General features: G+C 42.4%; 1 protein-coding gene across 1 annotated transcript in view; it reads right to left on the bottom strand.

Moving 5' to 3' along the window:
* LOC134586246 (CD109 antigen-like) overlaps positions 1-26,029 on the bottom strand; it is a 322,921-nt gene that overhangs the window by 273,787 nt on the left and 23,105 nt on the right. Inside the window, exons 3-4 of the mRNA XM_063441739.1 lie at positions 7,466-7,494; positions 3,035-3,262 (exon numbers count right to left, since the gene is read on the bottom strand). Coding sequence (XP_063297809.1) covers positions 3,035-3,262; positions 7,466-7,494 — 257 coding nt within the window. The remainder of the gene's footprint in view (positions 1-3,034; positions 3,263-7,465; positions 7,495-26,029) is intronic.

Raw genomic sequence — 26,029 nt, 5'->3', positions numbered from 1 at the left:
TTGCTTAGCCTTGCCGCCCTTGCAGCTTTACAAGCCCATTCCCCCAATCTAACCACCCAAGCGTGGACCGAGAGGGGCATCAGCAGAGTGGGAGACCTTTATAGCAGGGACGCTTTGAAATAGTTTCTGACCCTACAGGAAGAATTCTCCCTTACTCCCAAAGATCTGTTTCTATACCTGAGAGTCAAGAATATCTTACAAACTCACAGTCCTGAGGAAAGGTGTGCACCACACCCCATTACAAAGTCCCCAAAAGTAATTGCAATCTAGCTGTCACTACTAGAGCAGTATTGTGAAGATCTGTACACTCGGGTCAAACTACTTCTGAAGGATACAATAAGTGTAGGTTAAGGTTCAGAGGTTAAGTTAAGGTCCTGATTGTGTGTAAGTATGGGCCAGTATTTTTTTTAGGGTGTCAGTCATAGTTAGTCAGCCACCACCAAATGTGGCTATGCATCTAATTGTTTGTTTGATGGGGTTCTTTTGGTTCTTAGGCTTGATGCTCTATCTATTTGGCATGCTTTGTGAAATGCTTTTTTAAGTACCCAGTTGGGGTATCCAAGCGATCGAAATCTGTGTCTTAATTCCAGACATTCTTGAAAGAAGTCTGTGTCACCTATGTTTCTATGAGCCCTTAGGTACTGGCCATATGGAATAGAGGATTTGAGCCTGGGGGATGATGGCTTTGCCAATGTAAAAGGATATTGGTGGAGGTTGCTTTTCGGTACAATTGTGTATGTAGGGTGCCGTCTAGGGACAGTATGATTTTAAGATCCAGGAAGATCATCTCACTCTCATGAATAACATGGGTGAGTGTAAGGTTGATCTTGTTGTGGTTCAAATACTCCACATATTGTTCAAATATGGAGGATGGGCCTGTCCATAGGAGCAGTATGTCATCTATGTACCTGTACCAACATAGGATGTAGTGTTGGTATATGTCAATGACATACTGTTCCCACCACCCTAGGAAAAGATTGTCAAAGCTAGGGGCACAAGCTGTGCCCATTGAAGTGCCTGTAATCTCAAGGTAGAATTTGCCATTGAAGATGAAGTAGTTGTTGGACAGGATGAAGTCTTTTTGACGTTGATCAAATGATGTACGGTCCAGGAAAAAGTTGCATGCTATTATGACTTTATCATGCAATATGTTGCTATACAGGGATACAACATCAAGGCTTGCCAATAGGGTATATATCTAGATTTTTAAATGCAAGTATATTGTAGGTATGATGGTTGCTGTTTGACTAGTGGGTGTAGGATACTGTGGGTGTAGGATACTGTCCACATATTTGATGGGTCTCTCAGTGAGGTAGTTGTTGCCAGATACTATTGGTCTGGGGGATCTGGGATGTTCTTATGAACCTTAGGCAAACGGTAAGATGTGGTAACTGTAGGGTTGCAGTTGGGCAAGAGGTACTTGAACTCTTGCTAGGTTGCTACTAGGTTATGTATATATGTATATATATATATTTTTTGCTTTTCTAGCACTGTACATATTGTTAATAGATCACTAAGTATCATTGTGTTTAATATATTTATTATCTTACGACTTCTTTTTTGGGCTGCAATTTTCCTTTCTCTCCTCCAACGTTTAACTTATTCACACTGTCACATCCCTCTCACTCCCCTTAACACCTGAGGGCTATCTACTTCACATACTGCCCAACATGACCCGCAATTCTCACTCCACACTAATTATCAATCTACTAACTGCTGCTAAAACAACCATAGCCTCCCAGTGGAAAAGTACAATGATTCCCTCCTTGGAGGAGATCTCAAAGAGGTTAGACAATATTTGCCTTTATGAGCAGATGTCCATGAGGATAAGGGGGGTGGCACAGCAACACGAGAAACTGAGGCACAGCTGATTAAAACACAGGAATAAAGACAGGGCCGCAACTTCAATACACGTTAGAAGGCAACAGCAATCCCACACTGAGCTGAAAAGGGTATAGTTGACCAAATGAAACACTACACAGCATAGTATAAACCCTGGTATATCACCAGTTCTTACACCACCTGTTGCTCCAAGTTAAATATTTTGCAAACCCCTTACCCCACCTTGGTGCCATCACGCATGGCACACAAGCTAGAAGACTCAGCTTAAACGCACTTGAAGAATGAATATTTGATTATTGTGCGGAGGTGCCAACCACTTGTCACCCACTCATCGAAATGTATATGTATACAGGCCAATAGAATGTTAAAGACTGCATGTTAAGCATTTATATCAAGCATTTATTTGGATAAATGAAAATTGTAACATTATCTAACTCTGATGTTAACCCCTTGCTAACCTAAAACCCTCATTCTGATTAAGGTCAGTAAAATATGAATGTTGGCTATACTTGGTAGGAGTGGATCTCATATACTTTATTCCCTCACCCCCATCTAATTCAAATAAGAAGGCTTTTGTTCTTTTTCAGGTTCCCTTTCTTTTTGTTCTTCTTTAGTGCTTATTTTTGTTAAGTAATTTTAGACTTTGATAGGGAATTAACTCGTCTTGGTCCAAGGAGAGATCTGACTGCCATTCTGGGATCAAGAAGGAATGCTTTCTAGTTTGTTGCAAAATTGGAAAGCGCTTCACACTGATTTTTCCTTCTTTTGAATCAACAGCAAAAATAGATGTGAGAAAGACTAAACTTTATGGATATCTGTTTCAGCCTGTGTAGCTATGTAGCTGTATGTTTCTACAAAGTGTAGTGTACTGTGCTATATTTATAACAATCAATACAAAATGTATATTGTAAAAAAGAGCATGTTTTCCCCCATGAAGCCACAATACAGTCTAGCAAATATGGAGTGGTAGCACAGTTTCTGTTGAGCCCTGGTTGAAATTGTTTTATTTATTTTTTTGGTATGTCACAAATCTAGAGTGTAACATATCTTTAAAAAGTCTGTTTATGATCAACATCTGCTTAGCACAAGCTTTAATATAAGATTATGTATGATGATTTCCTGTCCATTTATGAAAGCTTATAAAAAAATAAAAAATAAACACTCATTTACCATCATAGATATTGAAACCTACCCTCACAACAAGGTCCACATATCCATTGTATGGTCTTAGGTCATGATACACTGAAATGACTCTGATCTTTACTGCTTGTCCAGGCTTATAGAAAATGTTGTCAGTTTGTATGAAAATGTGTACAGGTGTAACTTGCTTTCTTAAGTAAAACCGTTGATAGAAAATATTTGTATTGTTTGATGATCCTTCAATAAGCACTTGGTAGTAACTTGATAAAGGGGAGTTTAGCTGCAAACAAAACAAAGAAAGAAAAATGATAACATGCTTGCATGACAACATGATAAAACAATCAGAATAGATAAAGTTCTAATGTAAAATATTAGGTAATTATTATTAAATTCCTACAACTATTTTCATATATTTTACATTTGTGTGGCCAAAATATTTTTATTGTGACACAAAATATAATGAGAGAAATGACCTCAACCCTTCCTAAAACTATAAATAAATATATATATATATATATATATATATATATATATATATATATATATATATTGGTTGTATGAAAAAAAATATTTCACGAACAGAAAGAAAAAGTTTGTATATTTGTTTCTTTAATAAAATTAATTGGGGGGCGTGGCCGGACCGCCGATCTGAGCGGACGTCTGGAGACACAGCTCCTGCTTTGGCCGGCTAAATATAGCGAAATATCAACAAACTACAAAGCACAAAGTCTCACAAAGGCTATCAAGGTCCTAACAAAACTCCGGTGTCTCAACAGATACCAAACATACCACATTTGAAGTGACTCACACTCGAGAGCTGTATGCGGCCTACAGGCATGGCCGGCGCGGAGGAGACGGACGCTCCTCAAGCGCCACTCATGGCTGGATTCTCTACTCTGGGCCCTTGTTCATCCCGGTCCCAGGAGATAATGCCTGCAACTCGTGGATAACAAGCCAACGGGAGTCTGCCGCATCAAAGATGACGGAGAGCGCAGACAGACCCACTCAACTCACAAGCGCCTGCTCGCTACTCACAAGATTGGATGCTGTTTTCGCAGCCTTCTGGATACGCATTGCACAGAGACAGCGGAGCTCCCCACCGACCGTACAACCTGCCTCACCGGCTATGCTGACCCGGCACAAGCTAGAGGGCAGAGCTCACCTGCCTGCCACACAACCGACAAGCAGCCAAGGGAGAAAGTCCCTGAAGGCCCGCACTGCAACCCGAGCCTCAAAATGGCGGCGGACCAAGCGGCGCAATCTACCCCAACGTGGAAACCCAAACACCCGCCTGGGACACTATCTAAGACAGAAAGCACAACAGAAGAGGAGGATTAAGCGACCCCACCTGGCAACTCCGAGGTCCAGAGGACCGCAACACCTCGCTCCAATCCAGCTTTGGATACTGCACAGATCTACAGACCAGCTAGACCGGGGTCAGGAGCAACATCAGCCACAAGACACCATGCAGGACTCTATCCTCCCCATACAGGGAATAGGCTGACCACATCATGACAGTACCTAGCCCAAGGTCCTGGGAGATGCACTGTCTCTACCACACAAAGGACCTAAGTATATAAGTATATGCCTCCTTGCACATGCTGAATGACAGTCCGTGCTTCATTTTTGTTGGTTATATTCTTTTATTCACGTTATATACACTGAGACAACAGATGCAAGCATAGTAACTCATGTCTAGTTCTATTGTATTTCTCATTCTTGTTTTATTTGGTTCCGATCTTAGATAAGCTTGTGATCCTTTAATTTTTACATAAGTCAGTATGATAACCTGAAACAGTATTTGGTCTGCCTTCTCTTACAACTGACATATTGATCTAATCCTCGATGAAACTACATAATAATATATAAAAAGTGCAATGTTCTGATATGCCAAACACGTCTTTACATGTTGACTTAAAAGCTGGCAATAGCTGTTGTGGCATTGCTTGCCTCTTTGTATTTCTTTCGTGCACAATAAAATAAAGAATTGAAAAAAAAAAAATAATAAATAAATAAATTGAACACAATTACATTTCACTTTTATTTCACTTTTGGTGACACAGAAGAGAGCAATGCATTAAACTGCTGTCTCCTGTGGCATTAAAAGGGTTAATTTCAATAGGCATTATGTTCCCACAGAAACATTTTTATTTGCATAGGATCCATATTGCTACTTTCTAAAGAGGCATATTGCTATTTCCATCTCCTCAGGGAAACTAAAATGGCCAATTCCGTGGAGATTGTTTGACACTTTCCACAGTGCATATAAAGCATTGGAATCACTGCTAGGTTACATCAGTAACTAAATAGAAAAAGGCACAACTTTTCAGTGGCCACTGTATGCTGCCATGATGTCATCTATTAAATTAAGGGGAATCTGAGAAACAAAACTAAAATATACAAGCAATATAATCTGAGATAAAATACATTTAGTAAAAAGATTTTTTTTAATGCAGTAAAATAAGTTAACTAGAATATAAATATATTATAAGAATATAGAGATATTAAAGTGTTACTCAAACCAAAAATGTGTTAACAGTGAAAAGAAAGACAAAAAAGAGAGACAAATAAACAGATGCATGGTATGCATAGAATTTACAATAGCCAATAATGAATGACCGTACTGCCCCTGATCTGCCTCCTTGTCAGTCTCAGCCAATCCTATGGGGAGGCACTGTGATTGGATCAGGCTATCATATGTCAGCGGACTGCTTATTTTTCCTGTGTCTAACAGCATGCAGATTTACAGCTTTTGGCTTGAATACAGTAATATTTTTACTATATTTATGGAGGCATGAGGGGCCCAGGGGGGGCTAGATGGTCGTGTTAACACTATAGGGTCAGGAATACATGTAGTTGCACTGGTGACTATAGTGTCCCTTTAGGATCAATGCTTACATAGTGTGAGTTTGTTTTTTTACCAACCCATTTAACAAAAAGCTTTTTTTTATAATCTCCAAATGTATACACACTTTATCTAATTATCCATTTTTTTATATGCACCAAACCACGTTTTAAATACACCTTCTGTATTTTATATACATTATTATTGATAATTTCATTGATTGTATATCATATTTTTTTTTAATTATTAAGTGCAATAGATTTATGTTTCTGGTAATTACAACTTATACATTTTTGAGGTTTGATTATTGCTTTTTAGGAAAATTAGTATGTCTAATTTAATCTAATTTTATTAAATACATTTTACTTTAAATGTAAATGTAAATTTTACTTTAAATGTAAAAATTCTGTGTATATATAATGATATAACATTAACAAATACTTGTTTTTTTATACCTTCTTTCCACCTCTATCCCCCCTTCCCCCCTTTTTTTTACTTTTATGAATCAAATTAGTTTTTTGGACAATGTAAAAAAAAAATATATATATATATATATATATACATACACACACAATATTTCAACACAGCCCCACAAACACCCTCCCCCCCCCCCCCCCCCTTCCTCAAAAGAATTCCCTTATTGGTGAGTCATTTAATTCAACACAGTCCCACATCTACACCCCCCAAAGCAGTGTCTAGTTTGTTGGGCCTATTAATTCAATTCCCTATAAGAGTGGGAACCCAGAAAAAGCAGGATACTGATTGAGAAAGTCTGGTGGACAGATTACTGCAACTCGGAGGAAGGATTCCAGTGTTTATTATTGATTTCAAATGTTTTAAATTAAGCTAGTTGCTACTATTTTTAACCCCTTAAGGACCAAACTTCTGGAATAAAAAGGAAATCATGACATGTCACACATGTCATGTGTCCTTAAGGGGTTAAATTACTTTTTCAGTATTTGTTAATAAATCTTTGATGAAATCAACAAATTACATACTAGTTATCCCTTCCTAGAAATTGCAAAAGGGGTTCCTAAGAGAGCATTGTCACAAGATTCTACATTTATGTGCACCTAACTAAGGTGATCAGGATTTTTGGGGGGATATTTGTTTTAAGTGTTTTTAAACCAAACAATATTGCACCATTTGACTCTCCTTTATTTCATTCTATATCAACTTCCAACTTCTGTAAGTGTTTTATCACACCATCATTAACAAAGATGTTGCTGCCACCTCAAGGGCAGAGAGGTCTGTAGGTTTGGAGCCTTTGTCTCTTTAAAATGCTCATTTAAATGTGAGTTTTTATTCACTCACTTTTGATACTAATTTGTACCTATAACACAGAATTGTGCTTCTTTTATTTGTTTTGTTTTTCCTTTTATATGTCTACACGCTGCCACGGCGGAAGTGTTATCATACACACATTTTAGTGCTGCACTCACACTTTTGTGTTTTAGGTGGGGTACATTACATAAACGCTGAGTTTTTTTTTTTTTTTTTCTATCCGTCTGTCTGTCTTAACAGCAAATTGAAAATAATAATAATGTTACAGTGCAACTATTTGAAGTATATATGCTATGTTTCATAAAGTAAAAATTAAAATATAATACACTGTTTAAAAAGATTTCTTCTACTTACTGCGGGAAGAGTGAGCAGCCCAATACTGTCTGAGGAAACAAAAGAGATAATTTAGCATTAAATGTTTTCAGTGAAATGTGTAAAATATCATTTGTATTCTGTAAATTAATAAGATGTGTAAAAATAGAGCACACATACATTTTTTTTATCTTTTAAAATATTATACATCTTATATTAGTTCTAGTATGTGATTGTGTTCCCACCTTTAAAGGGATTCTCCAGTGCCAGGAAAACATATTAGGGATTTTGGCGATGCTGGAGGTCCTCACATAGCGTCCATAGCATAACGTCCAGCGTCGCTCAAAACACTTTTTGTGTTCTGAGAACACAGAAGTCGCTCTAGTGGCTGTCTGATAGACAGCCACTAGAGGAGGACTTAACCCTGCAAGGTAAATATTGCAGTTGATAAAAACTTCAATAATTACACTTGAAGGTAGTGGGAGTTGGCACCCAGACCACTCCTATGGGCAGAAGTGGTCTAGTTGCCTGGAGTATCCCTTTAAGTGACTGAAGCATATGAAGAAAAAAAAGTACAGCAAATTGTAAAAAGAATGATTCATTTTAGTATTTTTTTTACCTGTTTTTGCTATTATACTTATCCCACCCTTGTGATATTATAATAATATAAATACAATTAAAAATAAAAAAAATAAGCACAACAGAATCCGTTTAGCATTTAGGTATGAAAATTGAAAAGCACACACAGCAGATTATTTTTTCTTTTTTACAACTGTAGTTTCAGTCACTTTGTTTAGCTGATCTCTTAATAATTTGTTACAGTGTACTCCTCACCTCTCTACACTGTGTCAGTATGACTGCTAGGTTATCTAACCAGTTCCACCACGTGTAACAGATCCCCTAAATATCCGTTGTAATTCTCCCAGCTCCCAAGTAAATCCGTGACTAGAGCTCTTGGTTACCCAAACACCAGCCGATACTTGACGAAGGGTACAACAGAAATGTCTTTATTGAAGGCAAGATACACGGTATTTATGCAAAGGCCCCCACTGGGGATCTCCATTCAAAGTAACATAAAACATAAGCCTGCCCATGCGTTGCTGTGTCTGGGAGATAATGGTATCTCCCGGACACAAGAAGCCGAACACACAAAAAACACAAAAATACACAAAATACAATAATAGCATCTGGTCCTAGCTATGATCCCTGCAAAGAGCAGAGCGATCGGCTGTACAGAGTCTAAAAAACCGTTATGTAAAGTCTGGACTTGAGGCTCTGTACATACCCGAAAATAGTTCCACCGGATCACTTGGTTTGGGCTAGTGAATTCCACTTTCGTGTCTAAACCAAGCAGCGGCCAATTAGGAGACAGGCGCAAACCAATTTGCACCAATTGGTGCTCGTGGAGGGAAGGCTTTCTGCCCGCCAATCGGGGAAAGGGGCTCAAAACCAAATTGCGTCAATAAGCGTTTAGGGAGGGGAGGCGTTCCACCAGCCAATCAGGGAAAAGGGTGCAAAACCAAATCCCGCCAATCAGGGCGGGAAAGTGTTTCGCCGGCCATTAAGGAGAAAGGGTGCAAAACCAGTTTAAATGGCAGCCCTTCTCCTATTGGCCAGCATGGACTTCCAGAAGGCCAGTGGGACTCTGCGGCAGTGAAGCCGCCTCACAGTTCCTGGGAGTCTGCTGGGGCTCGGGGCTCGCGTCTCTCTCCGGTGGATATCTCCAAGTAGGTAGCACCGGAGAGAGCGCTCCTTGGGCAGGTACTAGCCCTGACCCATAGCTACTGAGTTGGCAAGCAAGGGGGCTGGGACAAAGGGATTGAAAGGATGGTGGGAATGTGAGGAAGGCTGTGAGGAATATAGCCTTTTGGGGACACAGTTTAGGTGTATTGCGGGACTAGAAACAGTTTGTTACACCACGGCACAATCTTACTTTGGCAGTGTCACCCTTATGTGAGATTTCCATTTGCCGATGCCAATCAATCGCCAATGTTTAAAGATACCAAAGGGAACTATGTAAGTATTATATTAAACCTCTGAAAGTACAGCATTAAGGTAAAGGTCTTTGTCTTATTTTTTTTGTCTTAATGTTTTTTCCACTGTTTTACTTTCAACAGAATGGTCAAAATAATGAAAGTCAACACTTTCCTTAATTTCACTGTCATTCAGTCATTTGGGTGTTTTGTGTGTAGTATTGTTCTACTAGTGAGGGATCTAATTTATTTGTTGTCCCAGTGGCACCCTGCCTAACCTTATGTGTGCATTTGTGAAATTATGTGTTTTTTTGTTTTTTGTCAAGAGTCCAGCCACTACTGGATTTGACTGGGGGAGTGTGTTACACCTTCTTAATTTGCCACCTTTTATAGATAATAGGAAATCACCAATAATTAAGGCCACCAAATTAGGAAGCTATTTCTTATATATGTATACTGTTAACACTATGGTAACCGCTGCAACGCTCCGTGCTCGCGAGAGGAGGACCCGGAGGAGCTGCAGGCAGAGCTCCCGGGTCCTTTCTCCCTCCCTCTCCTGCCGGCTGTCAGCATAGTGCCTGCGGACCGGGGAGGGAGATCTCTGATCTCCCCTCCGGTCCACAGGCACATTGCAGGGCTGGCACCTGCATGTGCTGGCAGGGGAGAGGGAGACCGTCGGTTTTCTGGATCCGCCACTGGATTTAGGAGAGAGCACAGGTAACTTTTACTTTGGTTTTTACTGTATGTATTGGGGCTGATGTGTACTGTGGTCGTTGCTACCGCCCAGGAGTGATGGGAGTGAGCGCAGGACTTATCATTTTGTAGTTGTATTCACTTTTTGTATCACACAGCTAAGTTACAATGCTGCCGCCCATCCCATGTGTACCCTATTAAGGGTTAATAAGTATATAGGGGGTGTATAAAAAAATACCCCCCTCAGTCTTATTAGAGATATCTTTGCCAGAGGCTCAAGGAAGCAAGGTGAAAGGTCAGTGTAGGACCCATCTAGGGGGGGTTTGCCTTGATGGTGGCAGGCGGGCATTCTTTCCAATGGCCATTGGAGTAACTAAATAACCTTCATTTGTTTAAATATACATAGGGATTCAGAAGAGAGCGCAGGTAACTTTTTCTTTAATTTAAAAAAGTGCCAATTTCTATTGAACTGCAACTCATCAGACAACATTCTATTGCATATTATCGTATTTCTTTGTTCATACCATAGCCTATGATTCACCTGGATCCTTCGAAGACATTACCGGAGACTGTATATATATATATATATATATATATATATATATATATATAATCAACCATAGCTGATCGGGAATAAGTATTATTATACGATAAGTCGGTAGTGGTGTGCTAGTACCGAAGAGTGGTTAGGCCTGTAATAAAGAGGGCCCACCTAATTAGAGTGGTGATATTTAAATATTAACCAAAAGGGTAAGGCGGGAGGGCAACGCTGGAACTTGAATGCAGGTATAGGGAGGTCTGTGTTTAAATAGGCCGGACAACTCCTCCCACAACTTCAGGCTAACGCCTTTACATTAGTGGTCGGAAACCATAGCCAATCGTGAATAAGTATTAATATAATATAAGTCAGTAGTGGTGAACCGGAACCGATGAGTGGTTAGGCCTGTTAGAAAGAGGGCAAAAGGATAAGCAATACTTATTAAACCAGAAACGATACTTACAAAGTCATGGTATTGAAATATTTTAATTTCCTTTCTGGACATGGTATGCATCTGTAATAAGTGGCTGATTTCCAGTGGCCCATTTCTTTATTATGTGAATTGGGACCATAAGACTGGCTGCAGATGAAGCTGTTCCAATGCGGAATGAATGACCAGAGTAATAGGTTGGACTAAGTCCAATCTAACTAGTAGAGTTCGCAGGTACAGGAAGAACTTGTGCATTGTTAGCGGTTTACCAAGTAACGGGAGTATTGTAGAAGCATTTGACAAGCCTATAAGTGATGATGTTTGTTTGTTGTACGAAAGGTGCAGTGTCAAGTAGGTTTGCTATGTCTCAAGATTTAGAGCTGACAATTGGCAATCGCTGTGAGTTTTCAGAAAAGATTAACTTCTACAGTACGGTCTTATTATTAAGGAATGTAATAAGCATATAGTGTTGTATACCTATAAGGTATACCTTGAAGGTATTGTGTGCTAGTTTTAGAGAAACGTGGCAAAAAGTAGCGAATGCAGCCAATGATTCAATAGAAACTCGTTATAATCTGAAAGTCTGTCACAAATTTGGAAAACAACTTGAAGACTCTTTCATAAGTTTCCCTGGTGTTATCTGACAAGACCATTTGGGACACGTTTTACTGTGCGCTAGGAGAACCTCTAATCCAGGATTGGATCTATTGAAAGGAGGAGGCCTGGTCACATGTTTGTTTGTTGTGGGGTGATGCCAGAAAAACTCCTGAAATTTGAAGCGGGATAATGCATCAGCAGCCGTTTATGTACACCGAGAACATGCGTACAAGTGATAAAAACTGATGAGTCAGAGCCCAAAGAATACTAAAGAGCGGTAGATCGGATGTAACTGGGCTACAGGTCACAGAACCAGTGACCTAAAAATGGCTGTAGATCTCATGTGTAGTGATGTACCGAACTGTTCACTGGCGAATAGTTCCTGGCGAACATAGCGTGTTCGCGTTCGCCACGGCGGGCGAACACATGCGCGGTTCGATCCGCCCCCTATTCGTCATCATTGAGTAAACTTTGACCCTGTGCCTCACGATCAGCAGACACGATCCAGCAAATTAGCAGCAGACCCTCCCTTCCAGACCCTCCCACCTCCTGTACAGCATCCATTTTAGATTCATTCTGAAGCTGCATTCTTAGATAGAGGAGGGAAAGTGTAGCTGCTGCTCATTTGATAGGGAAATTGATAGCTAGGCTAGGGTATTCAGTGTCCACTACAGTCCTGAAGGACTCATCTGATCTCTGCTGTAAGGACAGCACCCCAAAAAGCCCTTTTTTGGGCTAGAACATCAGTCTGCTTTTTAATGTACTTGCAGTTGCCTGCCTGCCAGCTTCTGTTTCAGGCTCACAGTGGATAATGTGCCCACTTGCCCAGTGCCACCACTCATATTGTGGTGGAATCTCGGTAAAAATAAATTTAGTAGGCCGAGATTGCCACGTGGTATGTGTACGTGCATATACTGATGTATCGGTCGGTTGGTTGCATGTGGCAAAGATACAATCAGTAGTGTACAGAGCATGTGCAAGAATACAGGATATAGTATTCCCCTCCTCCATTGTGCTGGACAAGCCATGCGGTCAAACAGGAAGTTAGTCTTTGTTCTATTGATTGGTTAAGAGTATGTGTGGGTGGAGCTTATTATGGGAGGAGTTATATGTCTATATAAGGGACCTACACTGTATGTTCGGGACTCAGATCTTGTTGTATTTTGGTGACATTAGTCCCTCTGAGTCCCGGTCGGTGAATCAAATAAAGAATCTCTTCCTTCATGAAGAAACCTGTGTCCATCTCTCTGTGCTCGGCTTCCGTCAGTTTCTCCGGTATCATTTGGTGCATTGGCAGGGAAGCTCATCATTCAACGGTAGCTGAGAAGCAGAGGCGTGAGACGGTCTATCTTTGCCCACGCTCCCTACGGCTGCACCCCTGAACTTCTGTGTGGACCTCCTTGCGTCTCGGCGCCACTGGTCTGTTGTCCAGGAGATCATCGGCCTCTACGTAGTAAGTGCTGGGGTGTCCCCGTCGATGAGTGTGAACTCAGGTTCAGGAACGAGGAGGTAAGACGACTACTGTTTTAGACGGTGGACCCAGTAGGGGTATTGGATACAGATTGTGCGGTAGGCCCATAAGGGGTTATTTGTGTATGGAATTGGCCCCCTCCAGTGGAGGGAAGGAGCGAAGGCGCACCGCTCGTAATTAAATGCCCTGTAGTCAGCCCGTTTAATTTTGGTATTGGAGTCAGGCTGGGTCCTGTGTAAATAGCCCAAGCCGGACACCGGTGTCTTGTCTAGACTAGCGTTCTAGGGTGTATATTACGTTCGCTAGGTCGGAGGGACCGGGAGACTAAGCGGCGCCTGTGTAAATTCGGTCCGCTAGATCTCAACCTATCTTGGCTAAGTGGGAAGGCGTGTAAATTTGGAACCCACTAGACTTTTGATAGAGTAGATAGACTAAGAGGCTACTGTTGTAATTTCCGCCCTCTAGTTCGCTATATGTGGTGCTTGGGCAGCGTGGTTAACCAAAACGGATGTAAATAGTTTTAGGTAGTCCATCGAGGTACTGGCCAATAGATTAGTTGGGAATAGTAAATGTGCTAAGGATTGTTGTAGTAGCGTGTATATCTGGCTAGATAGCGTGAACTCTGCCGTCTAGCGAGAGTGTGAATAGTGTGTAACTGTATCATAGCGCACGGTACCATAACCATGTATAATAACTACTGATATTGTAAATAACTACTAACAACTGTCGTCTATGTTGTTTGTTTAACACCATAACCACTACTAATTGAACTGTGACTTTAAATTGTACTCTAACCAATGCTAACCATACTGTAACCACTGTTTGTAAAGATGATGTTACTGGGGTGTGTTATAGACGGGTAATTCAGATACAGAGAATTATAACGTGGGTAATTGTATAAATTCGCCAAAAGACATAGTAAAAGTTATTTAGTGACTGGTGTAACAGCTGTGTGTGTACAGGAATTCCCTGAGTGTTTTGTTGTGTGCGTTTCGCCTAGTAACTGTACCACGTGGTGCTGTTGCCAAGGGGAACGTGTGTGACCGTTGGAAGTGTGTTTGTTTGCTTTCTGTTGGAGACGACCCTCCATTGCTAAGTATGGGTGCGTCAGATTCAACGGTTATGGATCCCTTGGGATGTATGTTGAAAAACTTTAACAAGGGATATAATGTATGTGATTTTGGGGTAAAGATGTCTCCAACACGCTTGACTACTTTATGTAGTAGGGAATGGCCTACTTTGGTGGCTGCATGGCCACCACGTGGCAGTTTGGATCCTAATCTGGTGCAGCGTGTACACGTGGCTGTATCAGGTAGGCCTGAACTTTATGGTCAGTTTCCGTATATTGACTGTTGGAAGCAGGCCGTAAATGACTTGCCAAAATTGATCCGGGTATGCCATGAGGAGCAATGTCGCCTCATGGTGGCCAGAACTCGCTTGTCCACTAAGGCCGTAATTACGCCCATTTTGGACACGCCTCCTGAGTCAGAGATCCCCATGCCGCCCCCTTACTCCTCCTCTACAGGAAGAGGAAGAGGAGTTGCTGTTGGTAACGCTACTCTCCCCTTGCCCCGTTGTCCCCTCCTACTCCCTCCTCTAGCTCGGAGTCCAACCCTTTTGTTCTAAACCCTCCCCTTCCGGTACCTACCTCTGTTAACCCCACCTATCCAGATTTGACGTCATTTCTAGTTCCTGGTCAGGCTTCTCCCAACCCGGCACGGAACATTTCACTTACTGCCCTCCCCCTCAGTAAAGAAAAAGCATCCCCTTCCCCTCGTCTTACTACCCCTCGACCGGAACCCCTAACTGACATTTCTAAACGAAGCCCCATACTAACCCGACAACTGACCGGTAGCCTCCAACCCCGACATTATCAAATGCCTCTCCGACTGACACCTGGCCCGACACATATTAACGGTGACGGCCAGTTACAACACGCTGATCCCGTCTTTGTTTACGTTCCCTTCACTACAACTGATCTATTTAACTGGAAGACCCATAACTCCTCATACACCGATAAACCTCAAGCCATGACGGATTTGTTTACCTCCATAATCCAGACACATAATCCCACTTGGGCTGATTGCCAGCAATTGCGTATGACATTATTTAATAACGAGGAAAGGACACGGATAAACCAAGCGGCAATTAAAGCGCTGGAAGAAGTAGCCCGTACACAAAATCAGGTCAACCCGGCAGCATGGGCCGCAGCCCATTATCCAAATACTGATCCGGAGTGGAATGTAAATGGCGCAGACATAGCCCATTTAAAAGCATACAGGGATGCTATTATTGTTGGCATGAAAGCCGGAGGGAAAAAGGCGATTAATATGTCTAAGACGGCTGAGGTATTACAGAAATGTGATGAATCGCCCAGTGCCTTTTATGATCGATTACTGGAGGCATACCAGTTGTATACCCCGTTTAATCCAGAGGCCCCTGAGAATTCCCGGATGGTTAACTCTGCCTTTGTCAGCCAGGCCTACGGAGATATAAAGCGCAAGCTACAGAAGTTAGAAGGGTTTGTAGGGATGTCTATAACCCAACTAATGGAGATAGCAAATAAGGTCTGTATGAATAGGGAGACAGAGACGAAAAAGGAGGAAGAGCGAAAGATGCGAAGAAAAGCAGATATGCTAGCAGTAGCTATCGCAGGCGTAGATAGAAGGGAAAAGGAAGTGTATAGGGAAACGGAGAAAGGCGAGAATAAGTGGAATAGGGAGCCGCTAAGTAGAAACCAATGCGCGTATTGTAGGGATGAAGGGCATTGGAGAAGTGAGTGTCCACAGAGGGAACAATATGAGAGAGACAGACCAAGGGCAGGGTATAGCAATAATTATAGAGGCAGAGCGAGAGTAAGAGGAGGCCCTGGAGGAAATAGTGGGAATACTAGAGGAAGCGTTAGTGGGGATAGGTATTACCCAGCAGCGCAGAGACCCAGAGAGAGAGAGAAGATAGGGACTTTGTAGGTTTGGCTGACACTGTCATGGAGGACTATTGATACCGACCGGGCTCCATCCCCCTTGGCCGAGCGGAGCCTATGGTCGATGTAGCAATAGGGGGAAAAAGGAGTTCTTTCATGATTGACACTGGTGCTGAACATTCGGTGGTGACTGACCTAGTCGATCCTCCTTCAGGAAGAACTATCACCGTAATAGGAGCAACTGGAAGGAGTGCCGCTAAACCGGCTCTTAAAAGTCGACTCTGTACATTGGGAGGCCACGTAGTAAAACACCAGTTCCTTTACATGCCTGAATGTCCAGTCCAACTGCTGGGACGTGATTTGTTATCAAAATTACAAGCACAGATAACATTTCTGCCTAATGGAACAACATCTTTGAAGTTCAATGGACCCTCAGGTATAATGACGATATCAGTACCAAAGGAAGAAGAGTGGCGACTTTATACAGTGTTGACCAGCCAAAACCCTAAGAGTGATGAATCCTTGTTTAATGTACCAGGAGTATGGGCAGAGAATAACCCACCAGGACTTGCTCGTAATATTCCACCTATTCGTATTCAACTAAAGCTTGGGGTTTATCCAGTGAGCTTAAGACAATATCATATCCCACAAAAGGCCAAGAAGAACATACAATCTTATTTGGATAAGTTCATAAGGTATGGTATCCTAAATTCTGTACTTCCCCCTGGAACACCCCATTGTTGCCTGTTCAAAAGCCCGGTACGGATGAGTATCGCCCTGTGCAGGACTTGAGAGCAGTCAATGATGCGGTAGTAAGTATACATCCAGTTGTGCCCAATCCCTATAACCTGCTTGCTTTAATTCCGGGCGGGGCTACTTATTTCACTGTTTTGGATCTCAAAGATACCTTCTTTTGCCTTCGAATTGCTGCGGAAAGCCAGTGTATCTTTGCATTCCAATGGGAAAATGCTGTAACGGGCTCGAAACGCCAGATGACTTGGACAAGGTTGCCCCAAGAGTTTAAAAATTCACCTACCCTGTTTGGATCAGCTTTAAGTCAAGACTTACTGGATTTCAAGTCCATCCCAGGAGAATGTGTACTATTACAATACGTAGATGATTTGTTGATAGCGGCAGTTACAAGAGAGATATGTCAGCAAGCAACACATGATTTACTGCACATTCTTTGGAAGGCAGGATACAAGGTGTCCAGGAAGAAAGCACAGTTGTGTCTGCCAACCGTCAAGTATCTGGGATTCCATATCTCTGAAGGTCAAAGGATAATGGGGCCAGAGAGAAAAGAAGCTGTATGCCAAATACCAATACCCAAGAATATAAGACAAGTGCGGGAATTCTTGGGGGCAGCAGGCTTCTGTAGGATATGGATTCCCAGTTATGCGATACTGGCGAAACCTCTCTATGCAGCTATAAAAGGCACAGAACACGATCCCTTCCTGTGGACTATTGAACAGCAGAAGGCATTTGAGGATGTTAAGAAGGCATTGAGGAGCGCCCCAGCATTAGGTCTACCTGATCATACACGTCCATTCTACTTATATGTACATGAGCAAAGAAGAATGGCTGTGGGAGTATTGACACAGTACTTGGGATCATGGCAACGACCTGTCGCATATATGTCTAAACAACTGGATGCAGTGGCCAGTGGTCTTCCATCTTGTCTAAGAGCCATAGCTGCCACCGCCCTGCTGGTAGCCGAAGCTGATAAGCTCACTCTGGGTCAGGAACTCTACGTGCGAGTCCCGCACGCAGTACAGACGTTGCTAGACTATAAAGGCAATCATTGGTTTAGTAATAGCTGCATGACTAAGTATCAAGCTATGTTATGTGAAAACCCAAGAGTGCATCTCGAGACTGTAAATACCTTGAATCCAGCTACCCTTTTGCCACAACCTACTGAGAGTCAACATGATTGCCTGGAGGTGATGGATGAAGTGTTCTCAAGTAGACCGGACCTTCGTGATTTTCCCATCCAGAACCCTAATGTCCAGTACTATACGGACGGCAGTAGTTATGTGAAGGAAGGGATTCGCTATGCAGGATATGCAGTGACAACTATAGACAAGGTGATAGAAGCTCGACCATTGTCAAAAGGAACATCGGCACAGAAGGCAGAACTAATCGCACTCACACGAGCGTTACAATTGGCTGAAGGATTGAGGTTGAACATCTATACGGACTCAAAGTATGCGTTTTTAACCACTCATGCCCATGGAGCTTTGTATAAAGAAAGAGGACTACTGAATTCAGAGGGTAAAGAAATCAAGTACGCAGCTGAGATATTACAACTCTTGGAAGCCGTGTGGGAAACGAAAGAAGTTGGCATCATACATTGTCGAGCGCATCTGAAAGGTGATGGTGATGTAGTTAAAGGAAATCGGATGGCAGATAATGCAGCCAAGCGTGCCGCAGAATCGGGACAACAAGAATATGTGGAGCATATAGCTGCTCTCATACCGACCCCTCTGTCTCAGTGGACTCCAGTTTATACAGCTCAAGAAGAAGAGTGGTTAAAGACTGAAGCTGGGAAGTATTTGGAGAATAATTGGTATCAGTTAGAAGATGGAAGAATAGTTATTCCAGCATCGCTAGCTGTAGAAATTGTCCAGAATTATCACAATGGGACACATTCCGGAAGAGATAGTATGGAAGAGTCTCTTAGGAAGCATTTATACATACCAAGATTGTCCAACTTGACTCAAGCCATTATACGAAGATGTGTGATATGTGCCAAGAACAATGCAAGGCAAGGCCCAGTGAAACCACCGGGAGTCCAGTATATGGGAGGACTCCCTATGTCCGATCTTCAAATAGACTATACGGTAATGCCTAAATCCGGTGGACATCGATACCTACTAGTAGTTGTGTGTACCTACTCAGGATGGGTAGAAGCATGTCCTACGGAAAAGGCAGGAGAAGTTGTGCGATTTCTGTTGCGGGAAATAATACCCCGATATGGACTACCGTGTTCTATAGGATCGGATAATGGTCCAGCCTTTGTTCACCAGTGCCTACAACAACTGACTCATATGCTTGGTATTGTGGAAACTTCATACAGCATATAGGCCTCAGAGTTCTGGGAAAGTGGAAAGGATGAACAGAACTATTAAGAACCAATTGGCAAAGATGTGTCAAGAAACTCAACTTAAGTGGAATGTTCTTTTGCCAATAGCTCTGTTGCGCATTCATAGTACACCTACCAGAAGGTTGGGTCTCTCACCTTTTGAAATTATGTATGGGTGTCCACCTCCTGTACTTGGTAACTTAAGGGGGGATTTGAGTCAGTTGGGAGAAGGAATTACCCGGCAGCAGGTTGTAGAGTTGAGTAAGACTATGGAGGAGGTACAGAAATGGGTACAAGATAGATTACCTGTGAATATTTATCCACCTGTCCATTGTTATCATCCAGGAGATCAAGTTTGGACAAAGGAGTGAAACAGTGTACCGTTGGGGCCAAAGTGGAGGGGTCCTTATGTTGTTCTTTTGTCTACCCAACAGCTATAAAGGTGGCCAAAGTGACTCCGTGGATTCATCACTCCAGGGTTAAACCAGCAGCAGTAGATTTTTGGCAAGCTACACCAGATCCAGAGAATCCCTGCAAGATCCGGTTGAAGCGGTTCAAGAATTCCTTGAGAAGAATATGGTTATCAGCAAAAATCAGCACGGTTTTATGAAGCACAGGTCATGTCAAACTAACTTGATTGCGTTCTACGAAGAAGTAAGTAGAAGTATAGATCAGGGTGTTGCAGTGGATGTGATCTATTTGGATTTTGCCAAGGCATTTGATACAGTTCCACACAAAAGATTAGTGTTCAAACTCAAGGAAATCGGTCTCGATGAAAATGCTTGTTCTTGGGTAGAACATTGGCTTAAAAACAGAATACAAAGAGTTGTCGTTAATGGTAAATTTTCAAGCTGGACAGAGGTGGCAAGTGGTGTCCCTCAGGGGTCTGTTCTCGGACCCCTTCTATTTAAAATTTTTATAAATGATCTTGACGACAGCATTGAAAGTCATGTTTCAGTGTTTGCAGATGACACAAAACTTTGTAAAATAATACAATGTGAGCAAGATATTACTTTGCTGCAGAAGGATTTAGATAGACTGGAGGACTGGGCACTCAAATGGCAGATGAAATTTAATGTTGAAAAATGCAAAGTTATGCACTTCGGCGTAAAGAATACACAAGCAACGTATACCCTTAATGGAAGCGAATTAGGGATAACAACACACGAAAAGGACTTGGGAATTGTTATAGACAACAAACTATGCAACAATGTGCAATGTCAATCAGCAGTGGCCAAGGCCAGTAAGGTATTGTCATGCATGAAAAAGGGCATTCATTCTCGGGACGAGAATATCATTTTGCCTCTCTATAAATCACTGGTAAGATCACATATTGAATATGCTGTGCAATTTTGGGCACCTGTTCTAAAGAAGGATATCATGGCACTAGAAAAAGTGCAGAGGCGGGCTACAAAATTAATAAAAGGAATGGAACATATCAGCTATGAAGAAAGGTTAACAAATTTAAACCTATTTAGTTTAGAAAAACGTCGCCTGAGAGGGGATATGATAACATTATACAAATATATTCGGGGCCAATACAAACCATTGTGTGGAAATCTATTCACAAACCGGACTTTACATAGGACACGAGGCCATGCGTTTAGACTGGAAGAAAGAAGATTTCGTCTAAGGCAAAGGAAAGGTTTTTTTACTGTAAGAACAATCAGGATGTGGAATTCTCTGCCTGAAGAAGTGGTTTTATCAGAGTCCATACAGATGTTCAAACAGCTACTAGATGCATACTTGCAAAGACAGAATATTCAAGGATATAATCTTTCAATGTAGGGTAATAACTGCTTGATTCAAGGATAAATCTGACTGCCATTCTGGGGTCAATAAGGAATTTTTTGTCCTAGCTTGTTGCAAAATTGTGCTTCAAACTGGGGTGTTTTTTTTTTTTTTTCTCTTTTGGATCAACAGCAAAAAACAGGTGTGAGGAAGGCTGAACTTGATGGACGCAAGTCTCTTTTCAGCTATGTAACTATGTAACTATATGTAAGCGCGCAACTCAGTCAGAGTGACAAGGAGATATTGGGACTTCTAGAGTAATCAAAGATATCAGCAAGTAGGTGTTTTGACAGCCATAATAAAGCCTGACCATCTACCTATGTTATATAGTCAGAGTGTCTTGAAGGGACCTCTGTGAAGGGAAGAGAGGACTTGAAGGACTCCATTCCTTGCAGCCCTTACAGCCTGGAAGCTGAGGTGCCATCGCACGGTCGAAGAATTAGGACAAAGATGTCAGGAGGAATGTATTTGATAATGTGTATATTTGTGTTTTTGATTATTCAGGAAGGTAGAGGTACCGACACACCAGGCTGTGAGGTTTGCATTAAGACTACAAAAACAGGTAATCATATTTCTCAGACCCTTATTTGGCATTCACAATATGAATGTAAAGGACATGTATCTAAGTGTAGATACTTGGGTATAGATTATAGTGTGTGCCATTTAGGAGCAGGAGAACCTAAGTGTTTTAGCCCAGAGTATCAACCCCGTACAATTTGGTTGACCCTTCGGAATGGAGACTCACAGGGGACCCTGATAAACAAGACAATACTAGAAACCGTACATTCTTCGGGCGTTCTGCTATTTGATGCATGTAAGGTGATATCAGGTGGTAGAAAACCGTGGAATGTATGTGGGGATCTTAAATGGGAAAGAACGTATGGGTCTAATGATAAGTATATTTGCCCCAGTAGTAAGAACAAATATATAGATCCAAAATGCCCAAAATAAAGATTATAATTATTGTCCATATTGGTCCTGTGTAGGGTGGGCAACTTGGGGACAGACAGTAGATAAGGATATGATTGTTACTAAGTTGCCTACCAGACCATATTGTAAGTCTATGGAGTGTAACCCAGTCCATATACTTATTAATGACCCAGAACAGTTCATAGATAGGTTTGGGAACTTATTTGGGTTCCAGATATATGGAACAGGTTTGGATCCTGGGACAATATTATTTATAGGGATAGAGACCGATACTGTGGCAGCCCAGACTCATCAGGTTTTCCATTCTTTCTACGAGGAGATGAGTGTAGAAAATAAGATCCCCCATAATGCTAAGAACTTGTTTATAGATCTAGCCGAGAGTATTGCTGGTAGTCTTAGTGTAACCAGCTGCTATGTGTGTGGAGGTACTAACATGGGAGACCAATGGCCTTGGGAAGCAAAGGAGGTAATGTATTCTGGTTCTGAGACAGTTGAACAATTAGTATCTTCTCAAGCTGATTACCAAATGAGTGTTAGAGGTAAATCGGAGTGGCGATTAAAGACCTCCATTATAGGTTATGTTTGCATAGCAAGGAAATGAATAATGTTTAATACATCTGTAGGAGAATTGACTTGTCTAGGGCAAAAAGCTTATGATGATGATACAAAAGATACAAATTGGTGGTCAGCTTCAAATGTCTCAGAACCATCTAACCCGTTTGCAAGTTATACCAATTTAAAGGATGTGTGGTTTGACTTATCTACTACATCTAGTTGGAAAGCCCCTGGAAATTTGTACTGGATCTGTGGTAAGAAAGCTTATTTGGAGTTACCACAGGACTGGGAAGGGGCATGTGTGTTAGGTATGCTCAAATCATCCTTCTTCTTGTTGCCAATTGAAACAGGAGAAACTTTGGGAGTTAAGGTATATGATGTGAATCATAGAAAGAAAAGGGGACCCCTAGAGATAGGTAAATGGGAAGATAATGAGTGGCCTCCTCAGCGTATTATAGATTATTATGGGCCAGCTACGTGGGCAGAGGATGGTACTTTTGGATATAGAACCCCAATATATATGCTCAACCGCATTATAAGGTTACAGGCAGTGGTTGAGATAATTACTAATGAGACATCACAAGCGCTCAATCTCTTAGCGAAACATAATACTAGGATGAGGACAGCCATTTACCAAAATAGATTAGCCTTGGATTACCTATTGGCAGTAGAGGGAGGTGTATGTGGGAAGTTTAACCTAAGCAATTGTTGTCTTCAAATAGATGATGAAGGGCAAGCAATAGCTGAGCTTACTAGCCATATGGTTAAATTAGCACATGTACCAACTCAGGTATGGAAAGGGTATAATCCGAGTAGTTGGTTTGGTAACTGGTATGAGCAGTTTGGAGGACTCAAGGCATTGGCAGGTGGAGTCATGCTAATTTTGATGCTGTGTCTTCTCCTACCATGTCTGATTCCTTTAGGTCCGTGCAAAGTATTATAGAGAATATAGCAGAGAGAAAGACTGCTGCACAGATAATGGCTATTTATAGATATGAGGCTCTAAATCAAGGAGAACTAGTACAGGAAGAAGAATGTTGAGGGATTCGTATCTTTAGGAAGTCGCAAAGTCTAGTCTGGTTTATGGCAACTTGAGGTGTAAGTAAACTATGGTTAAGTGATGCATCTGGAATTGTGAAATATCAGAAGCATCAAAGGGGGGAATGTGGTGGAATCTCGGTAAAAATAAATTTAGTAGGCCGAGATTGCCACGTGGTATGTGTACGTGCATATACTGATGTATCGGTCGGTTGGTTGCACGTGGCAAAGATACAATCAGTAGTGTACGGAGCATGTGCAAGAATACGGGATATAGTATTCCCCTCATCCATTGTGCTGGACAAGCCATGCGGTCAAACAGGAAGTTAGTCTTTGTTCTATTGATTGGTTAAGAGTATGTGTGGGTGGAGCTTATTATGGGAGGAGTTATGTCTATATAAGGGACCTACACTGTATGTTCGGGGCTCAGATCTTGTTGTATTTTGGTGACATTAGTCCCTCTGAGTCCCGGTCGATGAATCGAATAAAGAATCTCTTCCTTCCTGAAGAAACCTGTGTCCATCTCTCTGTGCTCGGCTTCCGTCAGTTTCTCCGGTATCAATATCTGGTGTCACAATAGCTTAAGCTTGCATTTAAAAACAAAATGTTTTCACTGTAATAGATTGAATAGCAGTTAGTTGTCTGCAAGCGTCTGGGTGTCAGGCCTTCAGCGTGTACTCTGCCAACCTCTACAAGTGCACTTTGCCACTCATATCTGGTGTCTCTATAGCGTGCCTTTAAAAAGAAGAAAGTTTTTCACTATAAGCTAATAGCAGTCGGTGTCCTTAAAGCAGGTGTCAGACCTTCAGCATGTACTCTGCCAACCTCTGCAAGTGCACTTTGCCACTCATATCTGGTGTCACAATAGCGTTGATTTAAAAACTTTTTTTTTTTCACTGTTATAGATTGAATAGCAGTTAGTTGTCTTCAAGCGGGTTTGTCAGGCCTACAGCGTGTACTCTACCAACCTCTGCCACTGCACAGTGCCACTCATTTCTGGTCGCACAGTAGCTTGCACGCATAGTACCACTAATTCAAAAAAAAAATGACAGGCAGAGGCAAGTCACCCAGCAGGGGCCATCGTGGTCGTGGTGCTGTGATTCCCTTTTGCCCTAGAATAATGCCCAGTTTTCAGAGGCCACGTACTTGAAAAGTTCTGAGGACATAGTTGACTGGCTAACACAGGACACCCAATCTTCTACAGCTTCCGCTCGGAACCTTGACGCACCATCCTCCTCCATCTTAGCTTCGGGCACCTCTCAAGATACCACTCACCCGCCTGCCGCCACCACCAACACTAGCACCACAGCCGCTTCACTTGGTATGTCAGAGGAGTTATTCACACATCCGTTTGAAGAAATGAGTGATGCGCAACCTTTATTGCCAGAGGATGTAGAAAACAGGGATATATGTCAAGCAGGCAGCATTATACACATGGACGTACGGTGTGATGATGATGATGTTGTACCCGCTGCTGCTTCCTTTGCTGAGTTGTCAGATACAAGTGAAGCAGTTGATGATGACGATGCTTCCATGGATGTCACGTGGGTGCCCACTCGGCAACAAGAAGAACAGGGCGAAAGCTCAGATGGGGAGACAGAGAGGAGGAGGAGGAGACGAGTTGGAAGCAGGGGGAGGTCGTCGCAAGGAGCTAGTGGCACAGTCAGACAGCATGCATCGGCACCCGGGGTCAGCCCGACAGCACGCCAATCAACGCATGCTGTGTCCACCACCAGAATGCCGTCATTGCAGAGCTCAGCAGTGTGGCATTTTTTTTTGTGTGTCTGCCTCTGAAAACAGCGATGCCATTTGCAACCTGTGCCAAAAGAAACTGAGTCGTGGGAAGTTCAACACCCACCTAGGTGCAACTGCTTTGCGTAGGCACATGATCGCACATCACAAACGCCTATGGGATCAACACATGAGTACAAGCAGCACGCCTACTCTAAGCCGCCATCCTCCTCCTGGTCCAGCATCTTCAGCCACGTCAACCACTGCTGTCCTCCTTGCCCCCTCTCAACCATCCGCCACTCCGTCTCTCGCCTTGAGCAGTTCCCGCTCATCTGCCCACAGTCAGGTGTCTGTCAAGGACATGTTTGAGCATAAGAAGCCAATGTCAGAAAGTCACCCCCTTGCCCAGCGTCTGACAGCTGGCTTGTCTGAACTATTAGCCTGCCAGCTTTTACCATACAAGCTGGTGTAGTCTGAGGCGTTCAAAAAATTTGTAGCTATTGGGATACCGCAGTGGAAGGTACCCGGACGAAATTTATTTTCACAAAAGGCAATCCCCAACCTGTACTCGATTGTGCAAAAGGAAGTAATGGCATGTCTGGCACACAGTGTTGGGGAAAGGGTCCATCTGACCACTGATACCTGGTCTGCAAAGCATGGTCAGGGCAGGTATATCACCTACACTGCGCATTGGGTAAACCTGCTGACGGCTGCCAAGCATGGAATGCGTGGCTCTTCAGAGGAGTTGGTGACACCGCCACGACTTGCAGGCAGGCCTGCTGCCACCTCCTCTACTCCTCCTACTCAATCCTCTTCCATAACCTCCTCGGCTGAGTCCTCTTCTGCTGCTGCAT

The sequence above is a fragment of the Pelobates fuscus genome, chromosome 2, assembly GCF_036172605.1.
Source record: "Pelobates fuscus isolate aPelFus1 chromosome 2, aPelFus1.pri, whole genome shotgun sequence".
NCBI classification, from domain to species: domain Eukaryota; kingdom Metazoa; phylum Chordata; class Amphibia; order Anura; family Pelobatidae; genus Pelobates; species Pelobates fuscus.
The sequence above is the reverse complement of the archived record's forward strand: the minus strand, read 5'-3'. Positions and strand labels throughout refer to the sequence as shown.